We start from the raw sequence: 22,606 nt of genomic DNA, 5'->3' as shown, positions 1-22,606 counted from the left end.
CAGAGTGCTAGTATTACAGGCGTGAGCCCAGCCTCTTTATTTTTTTTTCAAGGAAGGTAACACCTTTACTAAGTTACAAAACTTTGGCAAATCAGTATAATACTCTTTAATACAATAAAATCGTATTTTTGTTGGTGTCATATATTACTTTAGAGGTAATTTTCACTCCAAAAATATTTAAGTACAAAATCAAAACACTGTGGTTTTTAATGGTGGTTTATAGCAGAGCAAGTTATTTTATACAAATTATCTTTTAAAAGTATATAATTTCTCCTTGTAAAGTGAGTTCCCTCATGCAAGCTGTTGAAGTTTACAGCAGCAGGGCAATCGTGTGTATGTAAGCGGTGGCTCTGCTCTGTTCTGGGTAGAGTTCCAATGCATGAAAAGCTTTAAAATTCTACCTTATGTCGGGCAGATGGGAGGGGGAGGTGGGGAGGGGTATATTCACACCTGATGGGTGCAGTGTGCACCATCTGGGGGATGGACACGCTTGAAGCTCTGACTCAGGTGGGGCAAGGGCAATATATGTAACCTAAACATTTGTACCCCCGTAATATGCTGAAATAAAAAAAAATTCTACCTAAAGGAGATTCAATGTCAAGACCAATTTCCAAGTACTTTTAAAAAAACTTAAATTTTTACATAAATACTGGAACCTTCAAAAATAGAAAGCCATTTTGAATAACACGAATTTCAGATGCTCCCTTTTATTTAGAAGCCCTGCATCTCTCTGTTTTTGTCAAAAGTCACATAGCTTTACATCAGCTTATTAAAAAAAAATTCTACCTAAAATATAGTTGTATTTTTAAAATAACAAATGAATATATTGCCACCTTGGAGAGACCTGGGGGACCCAATGTTGTCTACCAACTTTTATTATTATTTTTCTACAAATGCTGCTGCCGCCGTCAGAGACCTTATGCTTCCTCTTGCGGAAGCCATCAGTTCTTCAGTCTCAGCATTTAATTTATGTATTACCCATTCCATTGCTTCTTGGCCTTTGTGAGCATTTGAAGATATTGTACTTGCCATCAGTCCTTCAAGGTAACTGCTAAGGCTGACTCCTTTCACAGTGATTACGGCTTCTTGAGTCGAAATAGTTTTTTGGGGTCCTGAGGATGTGGTTTGTATGTAAGTCTCTCATCTACTGAAACCATATTTGTAAATGAAATATTAGTAGATTTAAGTTCCACTGTTTTCTTTCCAGGATCAACTACAGAATGTTCTTGCACATATGTTTTGGTTCTTGTTGCACCAATAAGACACTTCGCAATGGAAGGCAGTCCCCACTCTGTGCTGAGAAGTCTATGGCTGTGCAGCTTTCCGGAGGGATCTATGTGTCTGTCCAACACGTCAACTCCAACCAGACATGGGTTCATAGGGTTTGGGTATTTCTGCATTGCAGCTGATGTAACTAACAGTTTCTCGTGGGAAACTTAAATCGACCCCAGGTTGATATGACACTGAAGGCTTTATTCTTTCTACTTATACCACATTGGCTGCTTTAAAAGGCATGACTTTTTTGGAAGCGGGAAGGAAGCACTTATATCACATCCCTGCTTTTAAGATGTAAATTGTTCCCCTTTTCCTTAGCCTACTAGGCCTAATTCTCTCTGACTTCCAAGGCCTTCCACAATTTAGCCTTTATCCTATTCATTCATTCCCACTGTTCTCCATTCATGCCAGTTTCCCTTCCAGTAACATACCATGTTAACCTGGGAATTGGAAGACAGGTTTTACTCCTTTTTTTTCTTTTTCTTTTTTTTCTTTTTGAGACAGAGTCTCACCCTGTCACCCTGAGTACAGTGCAGTGGTACCATCATAGCTCACAGCAACCTCAAGCTCCTGGCCTCAAGCAATCCTCCTGCCTCAGCCTCCTGAATAGCTGGGACTACAGGCCATGCCAAGATGCCCAGCTGATATTTCTATTTTTAGTAGTGGTGGTTATCTCGCTCTTGCTGAGGCTGGTCTCCAACTCCTGACCTCAAGCGATCCGCCCTCCTTGGCCTCCCAGAGTGTTAGGATTACGGGCGTGAGCCACCGCGCCCAGCCTGTTTTATTCCTTTGATGAACAGAGCCTCCCTTTGGGGCTCTGTTCATCAACACTTCCATATGTAGGTGCTCTTCTTCCTTTCTTGGTGGTGCTTTTTAAATTTTTTTTTAATAAAGGGCTGGGTAGGGGGACAGAATGATGGATGGGGAGGGAGGAAAGGAGATAAAGGAGGAAAAGAAAGAGAGTTTGGTGGTGCTTTATCTCCATGGAAGTTGTGAGGTTCTCAGGAGCAAGAGCTATGTCAATGATTTCTGTCTGATTCTCCCACTCTGTACGTCTATTCTCATACTCTGTATGCTTTGGTGTACAGCATTTTGTACAGCTCATTCTTGGTAATGGGAGCTCAGTAAGTCAGTTATCCATCTGAGATGACATCAGAGGAAGGACTAAGGCTGCTCAAAAGAAGGAAATATTGTCCCTAGGGATGTAAGCCTAGGGACATTAGGTGATGGTCTTGAAGTGCCCTCTTCTTCTGGAAGAGAAGGAAGGCAGCTGGCTGACCTATGGCTGTGCCATGGGCCTGGGGCAGCCTGGCACATCAGAGGCCCTCAATAGGTGTTTGTTGGAAGAATAGGTTGATTGTACTTCTAAGTCAGTTTGAGCCCCAAGCAAGGAGGGATTGACACCCTCCACTCCCACAAAATTGGTAAACATACCAGTATTAAAACATTAAGTAAATACTGAGTGTAAACCTGGTGGCAGAATGAAAATGGATATTAATGATTGACAATTAAAAATAACAATTAAAAACTGCTCAGTGTCTAATTGATCTTTTCCAACATTACACCCATTTTTCTTTTCTTTTTTTTTTTTGAGACAGAGTCTCGCTTTGTTGCCCAGGCTAGAGTGAGTGCCGTGGCGTCAGCCTAGCTCACAGCAACCTCAAACTCCTGGGCTTAAACGATCCTACTGTCTCAGCCTCCCGAGTAGCTGGGACTACAGGCAGGTGCCACCATGCCCAGCTAATTTTTTCTATATATATATTTTAGTTGGCCAGATAATTTCTTTCTATTTTTAGTAGAGACGGGGGTCTCACTATTGCTCAGGCTGGTCTTGAACTCCTGACCTCGAGCGATCCACCTGCCTCGGCCTCCCAGAGTGCTAGGATTACAGGCGTGAGCCACCGCACCCGGCCTATTACACCCATTTTTCTATCTGACTAGAGTATGTATATTTTCCAACTTCTTTTATGTTCCCCTGTTGGAAAAAATAGCAATTAAAGATCTTTTTACTTCTGATTGATTCTTTCCAACATTTTACCTATTTTTCTTTTGAAGAAAGTATATTTTTAAGCTTCTTTTGTTGTCCTCTGATGAAACATTGGAACAGTTTTGGTTCTTGAGTTTTTTCTTTCCAAGTAATTAGGCTGATTAGTATCCCATATGGAGTGGAAACGATTGTTTTCAGGTATGCTGGTGTACAGTTACCCACAGAGCTGTAAGTGTTTACATGTTTCTCATTTCCTTGTGGAAATTCTTAGATTCTGTTAGATAAAGATCTGGCAGACTCTAACTTTGTGAACATTACAGCCTTTGGTTATCAGACATGGCTGTATCCTGTTTAGTGGCCTCTGGATGAAAGAGTGTGTTCTCTAATTTTCATTCTATAGAATGAACTTTGAAAAGCCTCCCCAGCATCCGTTTCTTCCTGCCTGTTTCTAACAGCACTCTGGTTTTTGTTTAGGGGTACCTCTACCCCTACGCAGAGCTGAGGTTTAGGGAAGCTGACCCTGCCTCCAGCTGCAGTGGGGGCTGCGCTGGTCTATGGATAATTCTACTCCCTTGCCACAGAGGTTAGTTTAGGAATCCAGACCTTAGATAATCAGTGGGTGGCATTCTCAGGCCAAGCGGATTGGTTCAGGAGTGGGCATGTGACCAAATTCTGACCAATGAGATGGAATGGAAGGTTTCATAAGAGCTTCATGGTAAAAGTGTTCCTACTCTTAAGAGTGGTGTTACTGGAGAGATGGTCCCTTTTCCTGTGGATGTTGCTATGATCAGATTATGAGGCCAGGAAAGGCTACTGTCACTTTGTTTGCCCTGAGGACATTGCCAACCCACAGAAGAGGGAGGGGCCAAGCAAATCATAGAGAGAGGCAGATTTGGGGCTGATGGAACTACACCTGATGGCTACCCAGCATCTGGACTTTTTCAGTTAAATGAACCAATAAATCCCTGTTAGGGTGTGAGCCGGTGGAAATGGAGTTTTCTGTTACTCGCAGCCGAAAGCATCCTTACCGATATAGAAAATTTCCACCAAAGAAATGTGAATCATAAAATAAGTCTTATAAAATATAAACATAACTGTGTGTGTGCATATAGAAAACAAAAGACAGAGCAGGCCTGGATGTAGTACAGTCTTCCCTTCTTCTATCTTCCCAATGAAGAAACAAGTTCGCAGAGTTTTAACAAAGCTCGTTAGCGGCACAGCCAAGATATAAAAAAAAGCTGCACTTTGACAAATTCTTTCAGAGAAGCCCGGTGTGCAACTTGATATCAGACCCTCCCTTCGCCTAATCTTAACAGCTAAGCCCAAGGCCTACAACTCTTTTTATAAAATATTTGAACAGAAAACAGTTCTGCGTGTCTTCTTATTTTTCTACACAAGGTTCTGTCTTGATAACTTTGCTGTTTTTCTTTAAGTGGCTTGGGTTTTTTTTAAATTTAATGAAGAAATGGTTAAGAAGATAAGACCTCTACTTGCCTAAATATGAGCATGACACCCTGACACAAATAATGTAGTCAAATTCTATCTGGACCTCATTCTCTATCCCCAAGCAATTTGTCAAGATGTTTTTCTCAATACAGAGACTTCTACTGCCAAGAATTCTGGTGGCAGTTGTCAGGCACTAAAATTACAATTTCCTGGCCACAAATGAATTAACAAATGAATGATCTCTCCTTTGACAGATGACATCATATTGTATAGATCTACTACTACTCTCCTGAAGACTCTGTTGCAGCCCTAGTTTTGAGTCCTACTACCTCTATCTTTTAGAAGGGCTCTGAACTTTCTGAAGTTGAATAATTACACTAATGGAATATTTTAAAAACTTTTCTCAACATTACAATAGGTACGTCATTATTTACTATGTAAATATTATTGTGACACATTGCAAAGCACTTGTAATATAGCCATAGCAGAGTTACACTTGCCTAATTATTTAATCCTAAAGTTTCTTCTTAAAAATTGACTTATAATTCCAGAAGGACAATAAGCATGTAAGATTTCAGAAGAGAAAACACTCACTGTAGCCTGGAACATTTGAGTAGATTTTAGCAGTGAAATCTGAGTTGGTCAGGTAGGATTCAGCTGGGAGACAGAAGGCAGAAAGGTATTCTTATCCAGGGGAATAGTTTGGGCACCACATGTGTCGTGATGAGAATGTATAAAGCTTATTTCAGGGAACAGTCAGTTGACCAGTCCGGCTGGAGCAGAAGATAATGGAAAATCCTTTTGGAAAAATAATTCTGTAGAAAATCTTAAAACGCAAAGACTTTTGGATTTTTTTCTTTCTGAAGACATATGGGAGCCTAGCACTAGCGGCTAGGAGGGAGGGGTGAGAGCTTTAAGGTGAACCTGGTTGCAGAGTGCATGGCGCTGATGAGGCCTGTTTTAGATGACATGGTCCGTGTGCAACTGCAGCACTTTGAAGGAGTGGAAGGAAGAGTGGAAATGATGAGCCAGGGTGGGAGATGTTAGGAAGAGAAAGAGTCGTCAGCTCTTGGGGACCAACTGGAAAAGGAAGTCCAGATGCAGAAGGCATCAAGATGATTCAAGGTTTGCAGCCTCCATCATAGGTGGATGAAACTGCCCTTGGAAAAATCAGGAAATGCAGAAAAGGGAGCCAGAGTTAGGAGGTAAGAAAAAGAAGCTGTTCCCTGACAGAGTTTGAGGTGACAGTAAAACAATGAGGTAGCGCTGCTTAGGAGGCAGCTGGAAAGAAGCAATGGGAGGTGAGATCAGTCAGGGCTGGAGCTCAGGCGCTGGGAGCAGTTGCTTTCTCCATAACTGCTCCTCCTCCCTTCCTGGGGGAATCCCACCTGTGTTTGGACAGCTCTGTGCCCAGGTGGAGAGAATAAAACATGACTGGCCTAAACCCAGATACGGTAACTCCTTTCCCTTTGATTGGTCAAGGGGTGGGAGTGTGATCCAGTTCTGGCCAATGAGGCGGAAGGGCTTCTGGGAAGGGAGAGGGTTTGATTTGCTCTCATCTTCCTCCTTCCTTGTGACCCTGTCAGGGGAGCATGGCATCTTTGGAATGTGGCGGACACACTGATGATGCCAAAGCAGAAAGGTGGCAAATTGAGCTGCTGAACCAAGTTTGGAATTACCTACCTCCAGGCTCCGTCTTGCACATTTCCTTATTAAATGTCTATGTTATTTAAGTCACTATTAGTTGCTATTTTATTACTTTCAGCTGAAGTTATCTTAACTGATACAGATATAATTATTAATGCCTGTGAGAATGCATGCGACCTGAGAAGGGGGAAGAGAAAGTCAACGCCTAGAGATATACCCCTATTTAGGAGATGGAAGATTTTGGCTAATTAAACTTCAAAGTTTTAAATTTCAAAAGCTGCATAGAAAACTTGTTTTAATCATGAAAGCCATACTCTTCATCCACCAACATACTGACAATCTCCCTCTCTCCAACCTTGTGCATTTTCCAGAGAGCCTGCATTTCAAATGAAAGGTCAAAAAGGAGATGGGTTTCAGTTTGGAGCTCCGGGAGGGTGATTATTTCTCTAATGTGATCTGCTTCCTGTTGCTAAAACACAGCCCTTTCAAATGAGATTGTTTGCTAAGTGGGGCATCTCCTTCCTCTCTCTCCTTGGGATGAATTAGAGAGCAAGAAGAATTAGTCTGAGGCTCCTTACTGTGACGGACTGAGGAGCTTTATGTATTCCCTGTGGATAGTGGCCTGTCACCCGAGAGGCCACAGGCTGGAGTGACAGAGCTGACTCATAGGGTAGGGAGAAAATGGCCTGGATCTTTGACATAGGTAAGCAGTGTCCGATTCCTCCTGGGGGGAGGAGGGAGAGGTTATGGCAAAGAAAGCCATATCTATTCCACCGGGCAATTAATGCCACTATTTTTTCTTGAAAAAGCATTTTTTCTTAAGCCATTGAGGATAATTTAGCCCCCATCTTGACAGGACGTACATGATTGCTAATGGATACATCCTTTTAATAAGTGAAGAGGCACAAGAAAATTGCTAGATATTAAACAGAGTCCCACATGTCTTATCTGAGTCTATAATGGCCCTATCAAGTGACCCAAGTGAAAGCAATGTGACTCTTCAGGGGTTGTAGGAGCCTATTTTTCCTTAGTGTAATATAAATTCACTGCTAGGAAGAACTGTAAGTCATTGGTCAATCCTAGGAAATGTTTAAAGGGAGCCATATCTCAAGTTAAATGATGCATTTTCTATTGGTAGTAAAAAAAAATGTGAAATAGGTACCTCTGTGCACTATGGATTTATGTAAATGCCTTCTTACCAGGCAACACAGCCGAAAGCTCTGGCGAGTCTCTGACCCTTGGAATTTTCAGCCAAGAAATGAAAGAGCCTGTGTAATTTGTCATTATGTTAATTCTCTTTTTTTGTTTGTTTAAACACCTTTTAGGGTATGTCTTTTGTTTGGTAATTTTAAATTGTATTCTTGAAAATGTTTCTCAAGATTTAAGCAATTCCTAGAACTTTTCTCCTGGCGGACACTTAAAATATGTAAAGAATTCCAATAAATTAATAAGAAAAAGACAACCCAAAAGAAAATTGTACAGAAGAAATGAACCAGAAACTCAAAGAAGAGGAAGTGGTCAATAATCATAAGAAAAGATGAAGGATCTATATTATAGTATTCTGCAACTTGCTGTTTTCAATACAACACTATGCCTCTAAGCTTCATCCATCCATGTATTATGTGTAGCAACATTCATTTTCACTGCTGTAATAATAGTTCATTGACTGAGTATTCCACAATTCTATTCTCCCTACAGTACATGTAGCATGAATCCATATTTATAAAACTCAAAAGCAGCTTAAAATTATATAATGGATTGTGTAAAGATACATGCATACCTGATAGAACTATTTTAGACAAGCAAAGTAATGATAAAAACAATCTTCAAGATAATATTTCCTTGGGGAAGGGGGAGACTGACATTGGGGATGGGATGGAGAATGTATTAATTATCTATTGCTGTGTTACAAGCCACTCCAGAACTTAGTGGCTTAAAACAACAACCAGTTATGATTGTTCATGGTTCTCTGGGTCAAGACTTCATGCAAGGCTCAGTGGGGACGGCTTGTCTCTGCTCCATATAGCACCATCTCGCTCACTTGTGTCCATATTTGGCTGGGCTGGAGTGTCCAAGATGGCCTCACCCTCAAGGCTGGGGCCTTGGAGTTGGGTGTTGGCCAGGCATCCTCAGACTGTCTCCACATGGCTTCTCTCTCCATGTGGGGTCTCATCCTCTTTTCTTCCATGTGGCCTTTCCCTCCAATAAGTTAACCTGGAGTTCTTTACAAGGAGAAAGCATCGGCATAATGTTTGTATAATTATTAATAAAACTTGATGGCAACAAAGGTGTGCTCTGTGGTCAAATGCTTTCAGGGAACTGCTGCATATGGCATCTCTTCTTGAAGATTTCCAATGGAATGCAAAAAAAACCTTGCTGAAGGCTCTGAGAGATCTTGCAAGGAATGTGTAAGGCTGGTGGCAGGCATCCCTCCCCTCCCTAATGGAAAAAGAAGCCCCTCCTACTCCTCCATACCCGCCCTAAAGCTGAAACAAAGAAATTCCTCACTCTTCCCGCCGAAACCTTCCCTCCAGAGAAACTCCCATCTCCCACCCCTAAAAAGGTATATAAGTCCACCCAGACTTCTGGGCGGGGCGGCTTCTCTGGTTCCACTCGTGGGACCATGAGCTTGCCCGGGCCCCTGTCTTGGGACCCGTTACTCCCACCCGGGAGCACCCCAATAAAGCCTCTTTACTTATCCCTTTCAACTCTGCTCGTCTTTCTTTCTCTGGCGCCGCCCACTCCGTTCTTAAAACCTTACAGAATGAAGAAAGACCTTTTTGGTGAATGGAGCTGGAGAGAAAAGGCAGAGATGCTACATCTTCTCTTTTCCCAGGGATATTTGAAGGAAGGGCTGGGTTAGGGAAAGCTAGAAGACTTTGGCCTGTCTGATGAGAATGTCCTCCTCATTTTAACTCTGCTGTTCCTGGGCCTGTCAGTCACAGTATGTCTGCAGGTGGCTCTGACTATCTGCACACTCCTAAGGCCTGTGAGAAGTAGCCGCAAGGCCAAAGGTCTGTCAGCAGTGCCTATCCTGAAATCAGGCCACCTATGTTTCTGTCCCTCTCTACCGCCCTGCCAGTGACCTTGTCCTGAATGGACTCACCTTGACTCAGGTCTCTTGTTTGCCATAACCCTTGTGACCTGCTTAGATCAATTATCCTGATCTATATGGTCTTATGGACCTTTAGCTTGTCCCTGATGCTTGGTGACCATAAGCCCCTTGGATTTTCTTTTCTTCTTTAATGTGAGAGTTAATCCATGTTAGTTGTAACAAACTCAAATCATACCAAAAAGTGAAAGACTTCCCTTGTCCATTCCAATCGTACAGTCCCACTGTCAACAGTCGAGCAGTTAAGTTTCCTTCCAGATGATTTTCCATGCTTATATAAACACATATGTATGCATATGTCTTTGAACAAAATGGGTATCAACATGTTCACACAGTTCTGTAATCTTTTGCACTTAATATATCATGTACATCTTTACATGTCAGTACATAGACTGATCTCATTTTAATAGTGTCAGTACTCCAAGGCATGAATTTCCTTTATTAATTCAGCTCTTTTTCTCCTGATCAATGTTGATGTTGTTTGTCATTTTTTTTTTTTTTGGTATTGTAGACAATATGGCAGTGACCCACCCCCAGCCCCATGTACATGAATCTTCACTCATTCACGCCAGCTAGAGTTCTGAGGAGCAAGTTTTCAGAGGGGCAGTGCTGGATCTTAAGGTATGCCTGGCTTCCTCTGTCTCATTATCCTTTTGATCCTGATGTCCTAGAGACCTCCCTTGTTACCTGCCTGCCTGCCCAGACCATGCTACAGTTTACACGTTCCAGGGATGCTTCTTAGAGAGCCAATCCCTTACCGTCTGCTCTCTGAAGCTTTGCCCATGCATCCTAGGTTGCTCACATTGGTTGTCAACTATGCTCCATTACAGCATTTGCCACTTATAATTGTTTTTCTGCTTGTTTAATTTCCCCCACTAGACTGGAACTTTCCAAAGCCATCATCAGTGTCTGGCACAGGGCTTGGCACTTAGTAAGTGAATGAATTCACTAGCCAATTTCATTGAACTCACACTGTGTCCTAAACACTGGCACTGTGTGTACACAGCTATGAGCAAGATCATATTCCCTGCTTGAGTGGGTAGAGACACACAATCAACAAACAATTATAAATAATTGGTCAGATGAAAAGTGCCATAAGGAAAAATAGAGTACAGTGCTACAGAAGGCTATTGTTCACAGGTGGCTGACATGTGAGCAGAGACTTAAATGATGTAAAGGATTGCGTCAGCTGAATTTTGGGGGGAACAACTTTGCAGGCATGAATGGATGCCTGAATGGAGGCCAGGTAGAAGGTTCCCCACTCCCTGGCATGAGAGGAGGGAGGGACAAAGATTCCCCAAAGGCCAAAAGGATCTGAAACAAAGTTAACTTTGTTAAGGAGCTTAATGTGAGTGCCACAGCTTGGGCTTCCCAGGAAGACTGGAAGATGAAGAGCTGCGTTTAGGAGGTTATTAGGGTGCTTTCAGGATCAACGCCTGTGGGGAAGGAAGGCAGCAAGATCAGGCAGAGGAGAGCTGGGCTGTGGTGCAGTCTCAGTGAGGGTGCCCACCAACCCTCAGGAGCTCTGAAGTGAGGATGACCCTTCAAAGTGGTCCCAAGTTGGGGGCATTCAACCCTCATAATATGTTGCACTCCACTCTATGTCTAAGTGTGTGCTTCTGGAGAACCCACCCTGCCACGCCACTTCTTCCCTCTGCCTTCCGGCTAGAGAGGGTAGTGGCTTCCTGCTGGTGATACTCTCTGGGTGGCCTTCTCATGCCCTGTTTGGACACTCAGCCCTTGTATTGCCAGTGTAGGCAATTCACTGAATTAAATCCTCATCTGTCAAAATACTTAAAGCAGGTTCTGTTTTCCTGGTTAGACACTGCCTGATATACTGAGTTTTACATCTAAACCTCAGTTTATATTCTGGCCTCGCCTCCTAAGCAATTGTTTTATAAGTGAGCCTCTTAATTCATACACATACATATGTGTGTATATATGTATGTATGTGTGTATGTATATAGCTGACCCTTGAACAAACAGGTTTGAACTGCGTGGGTTCACTTATATGCAGATGCTTTTCAAAAAATACAGTCTGCCCTCTGCACAGGCGGGTTCCGCATCCGCAAGCTAACCCCGATGGAAAATACAGTATTCTCCAGATGGGAAACACGCGAATTTTCATTTCTGCGGGTTCCGCACGGCTGACTGCAGGACTTGGGTATGTCCGGATTTGGGTATGCGCGACGGTCCTGGAACCAATCCTCTGCGGATACCGAGGGACGACTGTATGTGTTGGGATCACCAGCGGAGATGCAGCATACTGAAGTAAAGCCAGCAAGCAGCAGGTGATCCATAGTCCCCATGGTCCTGAGGCAGGGGGGCCAGCGCCGCTCCTCATCGCCACTGGCTCTCAGCTGTCCCTGTGGCCCCAGCTGAGCCTGTACATATTCGGCACCAGTGATCCATCCCCGGGCTGTCTGGCTGCCTTGCCCTGGCCTCCCTCGTCCTCTTTCTCCACTGTCTCCGCGTGGCTCTGAGGAGGCTGGTGTCCCTGCTCCACTCTTCCCTGGATTGCTCTTTAGGGTGAGGCACGACAGGAGCCTAGGTCACACAAGTTAAGGACGCACTCACTCGTAAGGTTGTGCAAGTGCAGGGTGGGCAGCTCTTTGGAGAGTTAAGGCGGGAAGCTGGGACTGAGCGGGGCCGGAGGCCAGGGGTAGAGGAGTAAGTAACCCATCTATGTTAGAGGGTGCAATTAGGAGATAAATCACACCAGCTTGTTTTCTGACAGAAAGGATTTAATAGAAGTAATTGTTTTGGAAGGGTTTATAATTGTTTCAGTTAATTGGATAACTTAAAGGCGAACTGGAACTCTAACGTGTCAAGGAAGTAGCAGCTGCAGGTAGCAGCCACTACTACCAGGGCTGAGGGAACAAAAGCAAGAAGTCGGAATTATTAAAACTCAGAGACTCAGAGGAGGGTCCCGGGGGCTGGGGCCCACACCTACTCGGCTGGTGCTGGCGTCCCAAGCGGCACCACGAAGCCAGTTCTACAAGTGTGGAAGAAACTGCAAACTGGATTCGGTGGCCGCTGCAGGAGCTGGTCCTGCTGCGGGGGTGAGTCGCCGGCTGGTGCTCAAAGAAACAGAAGAAACTGAAACCAAACCGGAAGGAGCGAGCCCCTGCCTCCTCCCCGCGGCCCCCCTCTAGCGCCCCCTGTCGGCAGAGCCCAGCGAGGAGGCGCCGGCACAGCCGGAATTGGGTTTGCAGAGTTGCAGCCAGAGCGGCACATGGCCGAGTGCGGAGGGGTGGCTTTGAAGGCGAGGGGACTGCACAAAGCACGAACACGAGGAAGTGGGAGCACCTCCAGCCACGTGGGAGGCTGCTCACCACAGTGGCCTTGCTCTCTGGGACTGCTCCCACTAACCTTTTAAATGTAGCAGGTAGCCATTCTACACAAGTAACAAACTAGGAAGGCTCCATTCGATACATGTTGAGTCTCCTGTTGTAATCAAATTACGCTTTATAACAAAGCTAATTTAAAGCATATATAATGACACACATAAGTATTATGGTGCCACATGGTAATTAGGCATCGTGTGGTAGAAAACTCACCGAAATGACTGTAATTAGCATTATTTCTACACAGCCAAATCCATTTCACTTTTCTCTTCCCATTTGTTTGGGTCGTCAGTATCTATCATCAGCCTCCACATTGATAGTTTTCTGCAATACCACCTACCACTTAATTATCACCCCACATGGAAACTCTGACACATAAGCTAAATTACAAAGATCCTACATAGTACCTTGCACCCCGATGCGTGCTTTGCCTCTGCATCCTTCCTCCCAGTCTTTTCCATTTCTCCCTGCTCCCCAAATGAAAACTCTTGAGCAGCAGCGGGCTTGAGGCAGCAACAATTGGATCAGGAGGCTGTGAACTGAATTTCTTAAGGGAGGTGCTCAGATAGGAAGGGCCTGGTGAGAACAGCTCAAACTGTTCTCATATCAGAATAGTCTACTGGAATTATTAAAGCAGGTTGTACACAGATCTCCCCACACCAGTTGCACATTGCTTGGGGTAATTTTAGCAGGGAATAATATCTTTCAACTTTCAACAACAACAAAAAAGTGAACATGCAAATGGAGGCTAGGGGACATATTGGTACTGAACGAGCTGCAGTTATTTGGGACCTGTTGTTAGAGCCTTTCTTGTATTGATGGGGAAGAATGAGGAAGAATGAGAGCCAGAAGAGAGGGAAGGGAAAGAAGCTATCAGCGGCAGGGGTGGGGTGGAACAGTTGGAGGAACGGGTGAGCTAGAGACCTACGAGGTAGGGTTGTCACATAAGAAATAGGACATCCAGTTAAATTTGAATTGCTAGATTTAGCAAATAAAAAATATGGGACTCTCAGTTAAATTTGAATTTCAGATACACAATGAAAACTGTTTTAGTATAAGTATATCCCATGCAATACTTGGGACATACTTACACTAAACGTTGTTGTTTGTCTACAATTCACATTTAACTGAGAGTCCTGTGTTTTTATGTGTTAAATCTGGCAACCCTACTACAAAGTCAATCTCTCTTTCCTCCTGGAACTTGTTATAATCTCTTGATCTCTGAGGGTCACGTTGCTGTGGGGCTAAAGGGGCTTCATGCCTTTCAGGATGGCCATGCTCTTGACGTTAATCCTTCCCTCATCTGCTGCTCTCTGCCTCCCGCCCTCACGTCCTAAAGTCCCCGTGTCACCAGCCCCCCACAGCCACCAGGGACAGTATATCAGGGGAGACAATTCAGCACAGTCATTGAGCCCCCCCATCCCTCTCTCCCCAAGTGTTCAATAGCACTTGGCCCCCACCCTGGCCTTCTGGAATGCTGTGCCTCCAAGTCTCTAAGCACCCACAGTGTGAGTGTGTGTGTGAGTCCAGCATGATAGATCAGATTTTGAGACTAGAGGAGGGCTCTGGGTATGGGTTTAAATCTGGGCAAAACATTTGTTGCCGAGCAGTTCGTGTTAAAAGGGATTTAATTTGCTCCTTGGTGAGCAGCTTGGGAAGATGGTTGGAAATCTTCCCCTGCAGGGGCTTCTCCCAAATTGCTCTTTCAGGTTTTAGAGTATCATGGATCCTACTTTAGTGGTTGTGTTTTTGTTTTTGTTTTTTATTGCCAAAGCAGATAGAACCATGCAAATATTCACTTTTTCATTGTGAAAGGGGAAAACAAAATTTGGATATCCGGGGTTCCTAATAAACCAGGAAAAAAATGGGTTCCATTAAATGCTAATCTCTTCCTCTAATTTGCTCTCTATCCTTCTATCTAATTGCAGCATGGTTGAAATGGTTGCCTGCTACTGGGAGAAAGCTATTTTCTTGCCAGTTGTCTAAACAATGGAAATTTCCTGGATTCTGTGCTGCAGTTTCTCAGAGTTAATGGACATATGCTAACTTTAAAAAAAACTAGCTGTTACTAGGGTCAAAAAGAAGTATAAGAGAAAAATGCTTACCTTCAGACTCTCCAAGGTAGGCAAAATCCTTCCTAAAGAAATGAACAACAATGACAAAAATGCCCATGCTGCTCTTCACGAATCTGGACCTTGGTTCTCGTATGGTGGGTTACTAGGTCCCATGTGGGGTGCAAAGATGGGGGGGATAAAAGGAGCAAGATAGGATCTGATAATTAGAACTGGGATCCAGTGTTGTACCAAATGGTTCCTGCTGGCAGGCTAACCTCATGCTCCCCTTCTTCCTCTTCCCCTTCTCTACTACAGCAATCCGAGCTGCTTATTGCCCTCTGAATACTGAAGCTGTTTCTTCCGTCTGTGCCCATACCCTTGCTGTCCCTTCTGTCTGTTATCCTCATTTCTGACCACTAAAGGATACCTCCTATCCTTTAACATTCAACATGGAAAATGCCTCCTCCAGGAAGCCCTCCACCCTGGCCCTCCCAGGTTGTATTAGGTGTCCTTCCAGTGTGTTCCTACAGCAACCTCTGCAGATTTCCATCACTGCGTGAATCACAATATATAGTATTCGTTGGTTTTGGTCTTAGACTCCTCAGTGGTGTCTGAACACCTTGAAGTCAGAGGCTGTGTCTTGTTCATCCTGGTACTCCCAAGTCTAGCACAGTGCCTGGTCCACATCAGGCAAGTAGGAGCTCAGGGACAATGACTTTGAAATCCTTGATAATAAATTCTAACATGTTGGCTGGAAGACCTCAACCTGAGCCCACCTGGAGATTGTGATGATAGTAATGTGGGCCTGTGTACAATTTTCAAGATTTCCAAATGTCCATTGGGCATCACACATTGACTTGGGTAAGAAACCCCCCTGGCAAAAATGCTTGCTTGCATTGTTTATGACTGGAATTCTTTAATCGTCTATGATTAACCCCATTTTTTTTTTTCATGAAGATGTAATTGGCTGTTAGTATACACTTGTTCTTTAAAAAATGTTCAAATGATCACAGATGTGCAGTTTTGGGGGCATGGGGAAGCATAAGTAAAATCACCAGCTAAGTTGCATATGATAAAAAAATATTAAATAAATGTTTTCTTTGTTAGTAGGAAGGCAAACTGCCAACTTTATGTCATTATTCATTTACTGAAATTTATTAAGCACCTCTGACATGCCAAGACTGTTTCAGGAACTCCAGAAATAGCAGTGAACAACACAGACAAGATCCTGCCCTCCTGGAGTTTACCTTTTATGCAGGAGAAAGAGATAATAAAGAAACCAGTAGGCTGGCCGCGGTGGCTCACGTCTGTAATCCTAGCACTCTGGGAGGCCGAGGCAGGCGGATCTCTCCAGGTCAGGAGTTTGAGACCAGTCTTAGCAAGAGCGAGACCCCTTCTCTACTAAAAATAGAAAGAAATTATCTGGCCAACTAAAAATATATATAGAAAAAATTAGCCGGGCATGGTGGCTCATGCCTGTAGTCCCAGCTACTCGGGAGGCTGAGGCAGTAGGATCGCTTAAGCCCAGCAGTTTGAGGTTGCTGTGAGCTAGGCTGACGCCATGGCACTCACTCTAGCCGGGGCAACAGAGCGAGACTCTGTCTCAAAAAAAAAAAAAAAAGAAACCAGTAAATACATAAGAAAATACCTGATAATAGCAAGTGCTACTCAGTGAATGAGATCAGAGGGGTGCACCAGGGTGACCGGGAAGGCCTTTTTGAGGAGATTACATTTAAGCTGACACCTAAGTGACGAAAGTGTTAGAATAAAAGTACTTCAAGAAGAGGAAATCATGCAAAGGGCCTCTGAGGCAGAAACAAATGCGCCATTTGTGTTGTATTTGTGTGTTTACTTGTTTTCATCATCTCCTCCACTGGGCTGTAATCTCTATGACAAGAGAGACTATGTCTATTTTATTCATCAACATATTCCCAGTGCCTGGCACAGCGCCTGCCTGGCACATTGTACATGCTGAATGTATATTATTGAGTAATGAATGGTCCTCTGCCCACCATTCTTCTTGCCTAAGGTCAGGGCATTTCCTGCCAGTGTGGGCCACAGGGCCTCAGCTGGGGACAACAGAGGAGGCAGAAGCTGGTTTCCTTGCAGAGTCAGGCAGCAAGAGAGGGCTCAGGGTCTCAGGGACTGGATGAATGAGCATCACGCCTCAGCCACCCCTTTCAAAGCTTCGTGTTTGGGCTGCTTATTTTCTGTGCTTATGGGAATCTGAATCAGACTTGGTTGAATTCATTCTTATCACTCAGCTGCACCATAATTTCTGGGCAAAAGGAAGCTTCTAATTAAGAGTTCAAATCCCCCAGAAGCCATATGCCAAGCCACATATGTGAAAAAAAATCCCTGGCTGCCTTCTCTGGTGTAAGGATGATAAGAGCTAACTGGCATGCTGCTCTGGGCCAGCTGGGCCTTTAACTCAAACAAAACAACAACCACAACAACTACAAAAATCTGCTGCAGCTGCTGGTTCTAGCGATTGGGGTTATTCAAGGGCCCATCTCTCACCAGCTGCTTTGCGTCTTTCTTTTGTTAGGTCCTGAGATATTTAAGGTCTTTGAAGATTCTGGGTCTACGTCATTCTATATCAAATATTTGAAATTCTACCCATATTAGGCATAATGTAAATTGCTCTTGCTCTAAAACATTTGAAAGGGTTTTGTTTCAGTTAGCTAATGCTGTGTAACAAATCACCTCGATACTTAGTGGCTTAAAACAACAAGGTATTATATTTCATGGTGTGTTTCTTCTGCTTCAAGTGCTATTAGCTGGGACAGTGGGTGACTGCAATCACCTGAAAAGTCTGAAAAGTCTGGGCTTCAGGAGTCAGATGGAGCTTTCCTGGGAGGTCAGCTGGGGGCCTTGGTTCTTCTCCATGTGGACCTCCCCCCATAGCTGCTTGGACTGCCTCACAGCATGGTGGCTGAGCTCCAAGAAAGATTGTTCCAAGAGTAAGTATTTCAAGGGGAGGAAGCAGAAGCTGCCAGGTTGATTAAGGGCTAGTCCAGAAATTGGCATAGTATCACTTCCTCCACATTTTGTTACTCAAAGCAGTAACTAAGCCCAGCCCACAGTCAATGTAGGAAGGAACTACACAAAGGCATAAATACTGGGGGATGTGTTCATCTAGATCATCAAAATAACAGTTTATGACAAGTTTTTATTATTTTGGTACCTCAAAAAGCATAGAATTATCATATGACCCAGCAATTCCACTTCTCAGTACATACCCAAAAGAATTGAAAACAGGGACTTAAACAGATATTTGTACACCTGTGTTCATGGCAGCATATTTACAATAGCCAAGGTGGAAACAGCCCCAAGTGTCCATTGATGGATGAATGGATAAAGACAATGTATTGTAGTCCATTTGGGCTACTATAACAAAATACCATAGACTGGGTGGCTTACATAAGTACCGCGTGCTAACCAATTTCGCCACTGGAGCTCTAGGATGGCTTATAAAGAAATTTATTTGTCACAGTTCTGGAGGCTGGCAAGTCTGATATCAAGGTGCCAGAAGATTCATCATCTGGTGAGATCCCTCTTTCTGGAGAGCCATCTTTTCATCACGTCCTTGCATGGTGGAAGGGGTGAACGATCTCTCTGGGGTCTCATGAGAGGGCACTAATCCCATTCATGGCTCTCATGACCTAATTACCTCCCAAAGGCCCTACCTCCTAATACCATCACTTGGGGGTTAGGATATCAATTTGTGGGGGATACAAACGTTTAGACCATAGCAGATAGATACATATAATGGAATGTTGTTCATCCTTAAAAAGGAATCAAATTATGACACATGCTACAAACTGAATGAACCTTGAAGACATCGTGCTAAGTAAGATAAGCCACACAAAAGAACCAATATTGTATGATCCACTTATATGAGGTACCTAGACTAGTTAAATTAGTAGAGACAGAAACTGGTGTAGTGGTTACCAGGGGCTGGGGAGAGAAGGAAATAAGAAGTTATTGTTTAAAGGGACAGAGTTTCAGTTTGGGGAGATGGAAATATTCTGGAGGTGGATAATGATGATGGTTGTATAACTATGTAAATGCACTTAATGCCACTGAACTGTATACTTTAAAATGGTTAGAATGGTAAATTTTATGTTAATGTATATTTTATCACAATAAAAATTTTTAGTGTTTTATAAAAATAAAATATTCATTTTACTTTCTTGTGGTATTTATTATATTTATAGCTATGTATGAGCTGAGTTGAGCTTCAGTGAACTATTTATTTCTTTGCTGTTCGCAGTCCATGGACTAGAAGCATTGGCATTAGAATGCTTGTTAGAAATGTAGAATCTTGAGCCCCATCCCAAATCTACTGAATCGGAATCTGTAGTCAAACATGATCCCTAGGTGTTTTGTATGCATATTAATGTCTGAGAAACACTGACTTCCTTGATAAAATCCTCCGTTTTGTAAACATTTAATTGAACATTTGTTGATTTTGATTATGTAGTTTTTCTGCTTTGCATTTTGGAATCGTTATACATTCTTTTAAGCCCACAAAAATTTGTATAGGATTTTGAGACACTCCCAGGCTCCTGACACCATGCCTAGAGTGCCCAGGGGATGACTTTGGAAAATTTTGCACTTAGTCACATCCCCTTTGGCTCCAATTCCTGACTTTTCAGTTCAGTTCTTTGGATCATCTAACTGGTTTCTACATGAGCTGTTCTCTGAGATGCTGCTTCGGGGATGACTCTCTTGGCCTTCAGAACCAAAGCCCATGGCTGAGGGAACCCAGCCCTCAAAGCAGACCCAGGTCTCTGACCAGGATACCATATCCCAGGGCTGGTTCAGCTGGCCAGGAAGGCAAAATTCCCATTACTAAATGATCGGGTCAATCTTAAAGCTTCCTACTGAAGAAAGCTTCCTGGCCCCACTCAAATTTTTTTTTCTTTTACTATTTACTGATGTATAATATACATGCAGAAAAAGGCACATATAAGCTTACAACTCAATACATTTTCATACACTAACACTCTGTTAGAACCTAGAACATTACCAGCAACCAGGAAACCCTCTTCTCATTACTGCCCCATCTCCCACAAGCTTAACCACTATGTGGACTGATAGCATAGATTAGTTTTTACTCATTTTTGTTCCTTGAGTAAATACAATGATATAATATATTCTCTTTTGTGTCTAGCTTCTGTCCCTCAACTTTATGGGGTTCATTTATATTGTTGTGTGTAATTGTAGTTTGTATTCTTACTGCTGTATAGTGTTCCATTGTATGAATTCCCTGCAATTTTAAAAATTCATTATACTATTGATGGGCATTTGGGCAGTTTCCAGTTTGGGGCTATTACAAATAACACATCTAGGCACATCTTAGTGCTTTTGTCAGGGGATGCACGCGTCACATTTCTAGGAGTGGGATTGCTGGGTCACAGCGTATGTCTGTGTTTAGCTTTAGGGATATTGTTAAGCAGATTTCCAAACTGTTAGCCCCATTCTTAAACAAGTGAATGCTCCTGCCCCATTCTATCCCTTCTTAAGAGTTGTGACAAATCTCAAACATGACATTACTCTCACAAGGAAGATTTACAAATTTCTACCAAAACACTAGTGCTCACGTTTCAAAATAAATAAATGCATCCATGAAATCCTCAGCAGTGGCAGACTGAAAAAGCAAAGAATCCGGTGACAGCTACAATGCCGGAGAGGCTAAGATGGTTTTCTTTGTTGCCTAGAGGGCTGGGAGTCTTTTGCAAAAGCTGCTGCCAATCAGGCTTGCCTATCTTTGCAGGGCTAATTAACAGCACTTTGGCAAGCAAAGGGGGCGAAGCCTGCCTATGATGCGAATTGAGCCATCCCAGGGCTTATGACTAATTATAAACACAAAGCACTTAAAGGCTGAGATTAAAAAAAAAAAAAAACCTGAAAACCTCTTCAGAATGCTAATGCCATCATGCTTGTGATTGTGTGGCTTGGGGCAGGGGTGCTGGCACAAATCTACTCCTGACTAAATCACACAGCGCCTACGTCATGCAGCCAGCCTCCCAGTGCTGCGGAAGGGCTTCCTTTGTGCCATGCAGGATTGGGGGGGTGGGGTGCGTCAATTCCATTTCCAGGGGAGCCCTGGGCCCTAGATAAACCTGTTATTCCCTTGCTCTCCCTAAGCATGGAGGAGCAGATTGGGGTACTCTAGGCCCCTGCATAGTGGGTGGGGTTGTATGTGCAAGCTTTGATCCCCATTAGCTACAAACCGCAAATAATCCATACGGTATGCAAATTAGGCCCCATTTAATAGCACTTATTAACATCTCCTGGAACCGTGTGAGGAGAAGCTGTGAGTGCTTGCCAGAGAGGAAAGCAGCACTTGTGTACCCCATTGCAAAAGCGTGTCTGGTCAGGCGAAAAACCCTGGGCTCGCTGGGAGGGCAGAATGAAGCTGAAACTGAAAGGCTGCTTTGGTGCCCTCAGGTCATCTGGAAAAGTGTCCACACAGTTCAGGCTTGAGGAGCGATTTGATGTGAGAGGAGGAATCGCTGCTTCCCCGTCCCTCGGGGCGCTCGCTGCCTGGTCCCGGCCCTAATGAGTTCTGAATGTACAACTGTGGGTCCTCCCACCAGTTTCTGAGAAGAGATCAGGACAACCCAACACCCCAAAGCACTGGAAGAGAGGGCTAAGCTAGGGGATGGAACGGGGGGAGGGAGGGGTGGAGGGAGAAGAAAACAAACCCTTACTTAAAAGAATGGTGAAAAGTTGTTTGCACTAATAGTCTTGCTAACTCTAGAGCAGAGAGAGGGTCTTAATCTTACCTCAACCATGGACCCCTTTGGCTGTCTAGTGAAGCCTATGGATCTCTTTTCAGAATAAGTTTTGTGATGAGTGCGATGTGCACTGTCTGGGGAGTGGACAGGCTTGAAGCTCAGACTCAGGGTGATGGGGGGGGCATGGGCAATATATATAACCTGAACTTTTGTACCCCCATAATAAGCTGAAATAAAAAAACAAAAATAAAAAAAATGTAATTAGTAAAAAAAAAATGTATAAAATATAACATATAGGCAGAGTGTGGTGGCTCACGCCTATAATTGTAGTATTCTGGGAGGCAAAGCAGGAGGATTGCTTGAACTCAGGAGTTCAAGACCAACCAGCCTGAACAAGAGTGAGACCCCATCTCTACATAAAAATAGAAAAATTAGCCAGGCATGGTGGCACACACCTGTACTCCCAGCTATTCTAGAGGCTGAGGCAGGAGGATCACTTGAGCCCAGGAGTCTGAGGTTGCAGTGAGCTATGATGACTCCACTGCACTCTAGTTGGGAGGAAAGAGGGAGACTCTGTCTTAAAAAAAAACAAACCACTATACATACACACACACACACACACACACACACACACACACACACACACGTGGTATTATATTAAAGTGCAACTACCAAAATATTTAAAATATAATATGGTAACAAATGTGTTTCTTCACTAACACACGAAATACCAAGATCCAGTGGCAGATCCTATGACTGTAAGATTTTCAAAATACAGATGCTCCTCGACTTATGATGGAGATACAACCTGATAAACCCTTTGTAAGATGAAAATACATTTAAGACACCTAACTTACTGAACATCATAGCCTACCTTAAATGTGCTCTGAACACTTACATCAGTTTACAGTTTGGTAAAATCATCTAACACAAAGCCTATTTTATAATCGTGTTGAATATCTCATGTAATATATTGAATACTGTCCTGA

General features: G+C 43.5%; 1 protein-coding gene across 1 annotated transcript; it reads right to left on the bottom strand.

Moving 5' to 3' along the window:
- Positions 1-879: 879 nt before the first annotated feature.
- LOC123643724 (PRELI domain containing protein 3B-like) lies at positions 880-11,776 on the bottom strand. The gene is given in 3 exon segments (XM_045559443.1): positions 880-1,106; positions 1,109-1,435; positions 11,503-11,776. Coding segments are annotated over 3 exon segments (828 nt in total).
- Between the last annotated feature and the right edge of the window lie 10,830 nt (positions 11,777-22,606).

This window comes from Lemur catta, chromosome 1, assembly GCF_020740605.2.
Source record: "Lemur catta isolate mLemCat1 chromosome 1, mLemCat1.pri, whole genome shotgun sequence".
Lineage (NCBI taxonomy): Eukaryota > Metazoa > Chordata > Mammalia > Primates > Lemuridae > Lemur > Lemur catta.
Note: the sequence above shows the minus strand (reverse complement) of the source record. Positions and strands in the feature narration are given on the sequence as shown.